Source organism: Cucurbita pepo, chromosome LG07 (genome assembly GCF_002806865.2).
Source record: "Cucurbita pepo subsp. pepo cultivar mu-cu-16 chromosome LG07, ASM280686v2, whole genome shotgun sequence".
NCBI lineage: Eukaryota > Viridiplantae > Streptophyta > Magnoliopsida > Cucurbitales > Cucurbitaceae > Cucurbita > Cucurbita pepo.
Window position 1 is genome coordinate 3,671,272 of NC_036644.1, and position 8,456 is coordinate 3,679,727.

The window sequence follows — 8,456 nt, forward strand, 5'->3', positions numbered from 1 at the left end:
AAATTTTTAATTTTTTTTATCCATATCTTAAAATTAAAGGAGGAATGTTCGGTGAGATATTAATAGACAGTTTTTATCTTTATATTAACGGTAATAATTTTTTTTTCTTTTGTAAATGTCAAGAATATTAATGCTACTCGTAAAAGTTAATAGATATATTTTTTTTTAAAATATGGTATTAATAAAACATGTTTTTTAATTTTAAAAAAATTAAAAAATATTTTTGAAACAAACCCGTTTCATCCAAAATTAATGGTAAAAATATCACTAAAAATTTAAAAGTGAAAAAATATTAAAAAATAAACTGATAACAGCTTCCATGTGAAGATATTTTAAATTTTTTTTAAATTTTTAAAAAAATATTAATGATATTCTTAAAAGATTCGAATATTTTAGGAATATTTTTATTAATTTAACTTACCTAAAATATAAAATTACTTAGAATACATTATCTAATTAAAATTCATAAAAAAAAAAAATAATCCAATAAATTCCATTTTGAGAATTTTTTTTATTATTATGAAAAAAATTATTAAAAAAAGGATCAAAATTAATTATTCAATAAAATTATAAAAATCCATTTGGCAAGGAAACAATGGTATTAAATAACTAACTTTGATTGGGCAACTATATTATTAAAAAACTCAACTGTATTTCTGCACAATATTTTAATTTAAAATTATTTAATTAAATACACCCTGGTTTTAGGCCATGCAATAAATAACAAAATACATTTACCATATTATAAAAGAAATTTTCTTTAAATAATTATTTTCCTAATTTTGTCACAGATATTATACTTTATTATATAATGATTGCGTTACTTTAATTAAAACGAATATACAAATTCTGGGGCCCACCATAAAATATTCGACCTTTTTTTTTCCTTCTAAGTCAAAGCTTAACTACTTACCATTTCACTCTTTATTATTAATAATTTTTAAAAGAAAAAAAAGAAAAATCAACGTGAATAGACGGAAATCGCCCTCTCCGTGTGGTAATAGAGGAGGTCGTTGTCGAAGGAAACTGTGGGTATTTTAGTCATTTAGGCTGAACTGTCGGTCTCCTAACTATGGTTAAACTAACCATGGGATTGGGTTTGAGTGTGTTCGTTACAGGGGCGCTCGTGAGGTTTCTGTCGATGTGCGATGAAGGGGAACGCGGCGTCGGTGACTCGTTTAGACTCGGACGATTCGATACGACGAGTTGAATAGTGCTGGGGAGAATTTGTTGAAGAGATTTGGTGGTGTATAAAAGCTAGAAGAAGAAGTGTTCTGAGTATTGAGTGGGGAAGAAGGATTAGAGAGAGATTGCGAGAGTGTGAGGGGGACATGGGGGATTCGAGTGACTCAATGTCGGTGGATATGGAGTCGATTTCTTCTGGTGGAAAGGTATCTGCATTTCGTGTCTCTTTTACGAATGTGTGTTTAATGATTTGATTAGATGGATTTGAACATCGTTCTTTGTTTGCTTGCTGAGAAATTTTTGTTTTGGTTGGAGATGAGGAAGGAAGATCTTAAAACATGGATTCTTGATGTTTTGTACGAATTCGTTAAAGTAACGATCGTGTCAAGTTAATGGCTAAATTCGATTTTAATTTCATGATGTTGCTTTGTTTTCTAAATTCAATGGTCTTTGGAATCCCTGCGGCTGGGAGTTTCATTATGGTGTTCATACCAGAATTGGATGGAGGTTGCTATTTACTTGTTTAGAAATGCATTTTGAATTCAATTAGGCAAAGTTTCTTTATGGGAAGCAACTATCCCATATGTTTCTCTCGTTTAATCTATATGTTGTTTGCGTTAAGCTTTTGTAATCCCCTTTTTAAGGTAGTTCATATATGGTTCTAATACTTGCCGGCTTTTTTAGGTACTTCAATTCTCATTTTTGAAGGCGTTTTCTGTCATTCTTTACCAAAATATTTCATTTTGAATGCATACTCACCAATAGCTATTGCATTCTTTTCTTCACTCTACTTCAGATGATTACGTGTAAAAATTAATATTTTTTGATCTTTTTTTGGCAGGAGTATCTTGTGAAAACTTGTTCTGGTGCTGTTTCTGTCACTGTGATTGGAGACCAGGACAAACCAGCTCTAATCACTTATCCTGATTTAGCTCTAAATCGTGAGTATGTCGAATGTGTTGTGTAAATTGTTATAGGCTTTAATGTGTATATTGAGCTAGCTCACTGCAAGTTGTATGTTCATTTTTACCCGAATCAAAGAAGTTCTAAGCTGTAGGGAATTTCCAGTCATCAAGAAAAGAAAAGAAAATTGATGGATCATTTTTGTTTCAAGTCATGTAAGATTGCTTTCAATGTCATATCCAAAAAATTATGGAGTTTTTGAACTTTGTCCTTGCTGTTTTGAAATAGTTAGTTTTCATTACTTCAGTTGCATGCTTTTTTATTCTAAATTTTATGTGCTGAAAATTTTGGAATTGGTCATATTGGCTACTACTAACATCTACGATGTATTTTTGGTTTAGTTTTTAAGAATTATTTTTTTCACACACATGTGTTTTTTGTCTTCTAATAGTGGCTATCGAGATCGCTCTATATATTTATATAATTCTTAATAACCGGCTGAGGTTTTCAAAATTATTTTAGACTACAAACTGACGTGTATATGAAATTGGAATAGACCAGCTCAATCTTTGAAAATGGAGAAAAAAAGAGTTATTAAATGAGACCATAGCTGTCGGAGATCGAAAGCTTCATAAATTTACTATTGGGTTGAAAGAAATGAAATGACCTATGGCTTAATACTTTTGAATTTGATGTCCTGTTGGGAAATTTTAGTATGTCTCTTTGATTTGTCCTGGTCATTTAACAATGTTTAAACAAGTTACATTTCATTATTCATCAGATATGTTCTGCTTCCAAGGATTAATGTTTTGTCCAGAAACGTGTTCGTTATTGCTTCACAACTTTTGCATATATCATATCAGCCCTCCTGGACATGAGGTTTGTATAAATGGCATGGTCTGATATCTCTACGAAATTTTATATATAATAGGTTAATTTTTACATTGCATGGATCAAAAAGTAACTCACTCAATAAATGAGTACTCTTTTATCTATGCTATGTAGAAAATAACCTATTATTTAAAAAATTGTGTTGCTTCAATACCACTGAACTTTCCAACAAGTACGCTAATTTTTACTTCCACGTGAATTCTTCTCATATTGGATCCTTGTTCAAGAGTTATTGCAGTTAGGAGCTGCTGCGATTTGCCCCGATGATCCTGTACTTTCTGCAGATGACTTGGCAGATCAAATTGCTGAAGTTCTTAACTATTTTGAGTAATTCAATTGTCCTTCTGGCTAGTTTCAATTTAGTATAACCAAGAGTTAATTGGTGAAGAATCCCACTCGTCTGACTCTTGGAGGCTTTATTTGTTTTATACGTTAGATCTATTTGAAATAAATATGCACAAATCTGATGACTTGCTCTTCTTTTCTTTCTCCCAGGCTGAGTGCTGTAATGTGTATGGGGGTTACTGCTGGAGCATACATCCTTACTCTCTTTGCTGTAAGCTGTCTCCTTGTTCACCATGCATGTGGTTACCTTTTTTTTATATATTGTTTTTCAAGTCCTCTTGGAATTTTTTTTTTCTTGTACTGATTTGATTTGTTGGTGGCAGATGAAGCACATTCATCGTGTTCATGGTTTGATATTGATCTCTCCCATATGCACAGCACCCTGTTGGACAGAATGGTTGTGTAACAAGGTTTTTTTTCCGAACTATTACGATCATCTTCAGGTTTCTTGGAACCTTTTTGTAAATGAACTTTTCTATGTGCAGGTGATGTCAAATTTGGTTTATTTTTATGGCATGTGTGGGGTAGTGAAGGAGTTTTTGCTAAAGCGGTATTTCAGTAAGGTAGGTGTAAAATAGCTTGGGCTTAAAAACCAGTTTTTACATTGGGATGTTGGTTTCTCCTTAACCCAGTCTTTGGGTTTGTTAAATTCTATACAGCTTAAGATATCTAATCTAGGCTTTTAAAACACATATTTTAGGTTACACACTAACTATAAACTTTCGAGTTCATTTTTCTCCATATAACCTGAATATGAACCAACTATAGTTACACAAATTCATGCACTTATTGGTGGTGTTTTTTCTCAACTGAATTTTATTGGACATTTGTATTTTGCTGATTATAGGAGGCTCGTGGTTGTTCTCAAGTACCAGAGTCTGATTTAGTTAAAGCATGCAGAAGAGTGAGTACTCCAGCATTTTTCTCGTTTGTTTTTTAGCAACTACAAACTGCCAATTGTTAGAGTTGGAAAACTTGACGTATTTTAAGAGTTGAGCATTTGTTTGATCAAACATTATACACGTTCTATGTCAACAGTCGCTTGATGAGAGGCAAAGTTCAAATGTCTGGAGGTTTCTTGAAGCGATGAATGGGTAATGCATCAAACTCCAATTCTTTCATGCATTAAAGAATTTTTTGCTTGTCAATTGTTGGGTCAAAGGTCCTCCTGCCTGAACTTCATTTTCCTGTAATGCAGGAGACCTGACATTTCAGAAGGGTTGCGAAAACTTAAGTGCCGTTCATTGATATTTGTTGGGGACAGGTCTCCGTTTCATTCAGAGGCTCTTTACATGACTGTAAAACTAGACAGAAGAAGCAGTGCCCTTGTCGAAGTATGTTGCACTTTTTTCTTCTTTCTTTTGAGATTTAAAGCAAGCTTTTTACTAAGGTGAATTAAAATGAGCTATTTTCAGGTTCAGTCATGCGGGTCAATGGTGACGGAGGAGCAGCCCGATGCAATGTTGATACCTATGGAGTATTTTCTCATGGGATATGGCATGTATAGGCCATCTCACGTCAGTGTTAGCCCAAGGAGCCCCTTGAGCCCTTCTTTCATTGCTCCAGAGCTTCTGTCTCCAGAAAGTATGGGCTTGAAGTTGAAACCAATAAAAACAAGAATCTCCTTGGAAGTCTGAAGGACAGACAATGAAAAGAGTCAGAAGAAAAAGAAAAATAAAGATCGCCTTTTGTGTTTGTATGTACTTGAAGAGTTGGACAGTGTTTTGCTTTTTCTTTGGCAATCCATCAGTTCATGAATGAGGGGTGTGGTGTGTAGATAAAGAAGAAATAGGATAATTTATAGCGAAAACTTCTAGGCAGAAAGCAGAATGTCATTCTTTAATTTGTAAATTCTAGAATAATTTATTTCTAAGGAACTAATAAAGTGTTTTTAGATTCATAAGTGCACCTTTTCACCTTATATCTCTATTGCTTCTTTGCTTTCACCCTTAAACTAATGCATTTCATCAGTCGTCTATGATGTAGCTAGGAAGGCGAAGCAAAAGAGATTCTTCAGGTCCATTTTCTTTGATAACCGAAAAGAATATATTGAATGTTCGATGTGGTTAACGAATAGACAACCAAAAGGTACAAAAGGTACAGTTGAATCCCCATCCATATTGTATATTGTTGGGTTTTCTAATCTATTCACGTTCCATATAATAACTCAATCTAGCTCATCACATTCACAGGTTCAAGCTACATCTTCTCGCTGCTGATGCTTACCTCAGACGGGCGAATTCTTTCGAATCATCCTAAATCATTTTGAAAGGATTTTCTTCTGCTCATTTCAGCATACATTTCTTCGATCATCGGTTTCCACAACCGGACACGTGCATTGATAAACCAATTAGATACCTGCCCAGATTAAAATAGCAGAACTCAGAAACAGTGACAAACTCGTATGAAAGTTCTCAGAATATCCTGAAGCAGCAAGAACCTGATTTCTGGTTAATCCACTTTTTACTGCAAGTAAGTGCTTCTCTGTGTCCTTGGGGTACCTGAAAATTCTCCAAAGTTGAGTGATTACTTCAACATATTCAAAGTAAACCAGATTTATCACAGAATCTTACGGATGGAGAAAGTTCTGAAACATCCACGCCCTTAGAACTGAGACAGAGTTTTCAGGCAAGCCTCTCTGTGCCCTCCATAATTGATTATCTTTCCTTTTCAACTGCTGGAGAGCCCACTGCTTCCGAATGAACGTTGTCTCGAAGGACTTTTCCTTCTCCTTGGTGCAGACTGTGTTAGAATGCATTCCCATTGCAAGGATACAATTAGTAATCTTCTCCCTCAGGCTTTTATACACAGAAGTGATTGTCTGGTAAGTATAATGAGAATGCAAGCGAGGATCCAAATTGGAGGCAGCATGAAATGCAGATGTAACAGTATGAATCTCGTCCAAGCATTGAGTGTACCTCTCATCAATCTGAATCATTATCAAGTTGTTCAAGAACAATATAAAGACCAAAATCAGAAAACTAGCAGTTATATTTATAATTCAGTGTACTTACCAGTTGTTGTAAAGTCAACAGATGGGATCTCTTGGCATCACCAGATGATTTCGGCCATTGAGTCTCCAGGGAACTTGATGAGAATGGCACAAATCCAACTGTGGTTGATGAATGGCTAACTTGATCTGAACTTTCCAGTGGATAGCTTGCAATTTGGGAAAGTATGTCCTGAATGACGGAAAGATATCTTGATCCTGATATTGCTTGAGAGGGATGAACAGGACTACTACCATAATTGTAACTTAGAGAGAGATCCATGGAGTTGCAGGCTAATTCTGTGTTGTTCAAGCAAGGCTGAGTAGCACCAGGAAAAGTCAACTGTGAATACTGGTCCAGGAAATTGGTTCCTCCAACGATCACAGGTTCGGATGTGGCAAGACTCAGAGAAAGCTCATTCCATAACTTGGAGTTCATAGTGTTGGATGGCATCCAGCCATTCTGAACCAGGTTCTCCATCGATGAAATGGTCTGGAAATCTGATCTTACTGGATTATCCCTAGCAATTGGCTGATTATAAAGAAAATGACCGTTTTCCCACTCGTTATTTGCATTACATAGAGACTCGTCACCTTCACAGTTTAGAGAACTTGCAAATGAAGAGTTCGAAGCATTAGAGGAACTGTGTTCGAAGCGAGTTCTAAAAGTCCCTAATTGCTGGAACTGAGGGGCTGAAAATGCTGAATCTTTTGCATTCACTGGAGAAACAGAAGCAATAGGAATTGCTCCTGCTAGCTGATCTTGAAACTCAGCATTACCAGAGAAATTCAAACAACCTCCGGAAACATCCCCCAAATCGTTCGGTTGCGGGGCAGTGGACATTGGAGAAGAGCCTAAGAACCCCAATTGATCAACTATATGATCATCTGCATCAGTAGCAGGGCATCCAGATTCCCGCAGAGTCAAAAGGATAGGAAATCCAGCTGCAATTGGAGTGCGAAGAGGCAGAATGTCACCTACAATGACAGAATTTGTACTGGCCATATTCACCAGAGCATTCCCCAAGTCACTCTCGAACTATGAAGCATTGTAGATGAAAACTCCCCATCTTTATCCTCCAGCATCAGCTCAGGTTAACATACTCGAACAAAGAAAGCAACCTTACATTTGATTAATCTTTGTCATCCAAAATAGGATGTGAAACTAAAGAGTGGAACCCCCACCAAATCTTCTGAAAAGGGCACCGTGGTTCTGAATCACTAGGCAAGTAATGGATGTGATGGCTTTGTAATGAACTTCAAACTTGCAAAGTATTAAACGCAAAAAGACTGCTACACTGCTTACATGCTTTTATGGTTCTTGACTCACAGGAGATCAGAGACATCCCAAAGAAGCAAGAGAAGAAGATTCAAAGAACTTGGCTTTTGTTTCTCCATAAAAGGTGCAAGTTTGGAGAACCACTCACTCTTTGTTTAAGGCTGATGGCCCATGTCCTCTCTGTGCCATCTCCTTTGTCCTTCTCACGACCGCTTATTTTCTGATCCACTGCAGTCATCGTAATCAAAATATCTGGATTCTCTCTGTTGAAACTTCTGTTCCTGCCAGGTCTTGTCAGTACCTTTTTTCAGAAAAGTCCGTTTCTTTCGGACAAAGTCCCTTTCTTTTTAGCTATACTGGACAAGGAAACAGAAGTGATGAGAAGAAGCAAGAGTAAATAAAGGAACAAAGTATTACACAACAACTGAGAACTTACGGCAATCAAATGTGAAAAAAGAGAGAAACTTCACTGTTTCACCAGTGTACTTTTGAACAGATATAGTCTCGGAGAAAGAGAGAGAGAAAAGAGCCTGAAAATCATGATGCAAGCAAACCCAAACACCCCATCTGTTTGTTTTGGTTCTTATGGACTGCTTGAATCCGAACCATATGATGAAACCATGCAATCCGATGGACTTCATTTCTCGGATCAAGAATCCATTTTCCATTACAATGGCTTCTTGAATCCAGAGCTCTGCCATTGGATCTGATGTGATACAACCCCACTTTTTCCCTCATTTCTAAATATTTTCTCTGATTTTCTTTTGAGTTCTGACCATGTAGCTATAATGGAATCTGGAGCAATGACCAGAAACTACTAAGGAAATAATGGGGACCTACACTACAACCTCAATGCTGGCGCAA

The 8,456-nt window shown here is 35.9% G+C and overlaps 2 protein-coding genes across 4 annotated transcripts; one reads left to right on the top strand and one right to left on the bottom strand.

Annotated features, from left to right (window-relative positions):
- Positions 1-1,164: 1,164 nt before the first annotated feature.
- Positions 1,165-5,227, top strand: LOC111798096 (protein NDL2-like). 3 transcript variants are annotated; one of them, XM_023681060.1, is made up of 11 exons: positions 1,165-1,391; positions 2,027-2,126; positions 2,870-2,967; positions 3,218-3,306; positions 3,475-3,535; positions 3,648-3,734; positions 3,810-3,887; positions 4,172-4,228; positions 4,363-4,418; positions 4,523-4,658; positions 4,740-5,227. In XM_023681060.1, exons 1-11 carry the CDS (start codon positions 1,332-1,334, stop codon positions 4,959-4,961), a joined length of 1,044 nt encoding a protein of 347 aa, XP_023536828.1. In that variant the 5' UTR covers positions 1,165-1,331; the 3' UTR covers positions 4,962-5,227. The 3 variants fall into 3 exon arrangements, with proteins under 3 accessions (XP_023536828.1, XP_023536830.1, XP_023536829.1); XM_023681062.1 differs by lacking the exon at positions 1,165-1,391 and adding an exon at positions 1,400-1,573 and having other exon boundaries at positions 2,027-2,130; XM_023681061.1 differs by lacking the exon at positions 1,165-1,391 and adding an exon at positions 1,400-1,573.
- A 289-nt stretch (positions 5,228-5,516) lies between these two features.
- Positions 5,517-7,736, bottom strand: LOC111798093 (homeobox protein ATH1-like). Its single transcript, XM_023681056.1, has 4 exons — positions 6,339-7,736; positions 5,898-6,253; positions 5,765-5,825; positions 5,517-5,682 (listed from the first exon to the last, which is right to left on the bottom strand). The coding sequence occupies exons 1-4, from the start codon at positions 7,317-7,319 to the stop codon at positions 5,575-5,577; spliced, it is 1,506 nt and encodes a 501-aa protein (XP_023536824.1). The 5' UTR covers positions 7,320-7,736; the 3' UTR covers positions 5,517-5,574.
- Between the last annotated feature and the right edge of the window lie 720 nt (positions 7,737-8,456).

Coding starts and splice junctions, on each gene's coding strand:
- LOC111798096 (XM_023681060.1), top strand. CDS start 1,332: ATGGGGGATTCGAGTGACTCAATGTCGGTGGATATGGAGTCGATTTCT. Junction 2,127..2,869: donor TCCTGATTTAGCTCTAAATC/GTGAGTATGTCG, acceptor ATTATTCATCAG/ATATGTTCTGCTTCCAAGGA. Junction 3,536..3,647: donor ACATCCTTACTCTCTTTGCT/GTAAGCTGTCTC, acceptor TGTTGGTGGCAG/ATGAAGCACATTCATCGTGT.
- LOC111798093 (XM_023681056.1), bottom strand. CDS start 7,319: ATGGCCAGTACAAATTCTGTCATTGTAGGTGACATTCTGCCTCTTCGC. Junction 6,254..6,338: donor TGTTGACTTTACAACAACTG/GTAAGTACACTG, acceptor ATAATGATTCAG/ATTGATGAGAGGTACACTCA. Junction 5,683..5,764: donor GTGGATTAACCAGAAATCAG/GTTCTTGCTGCT, acceptor TAATCTGGGCAG/GTATCTAATTGGTTTATCAA.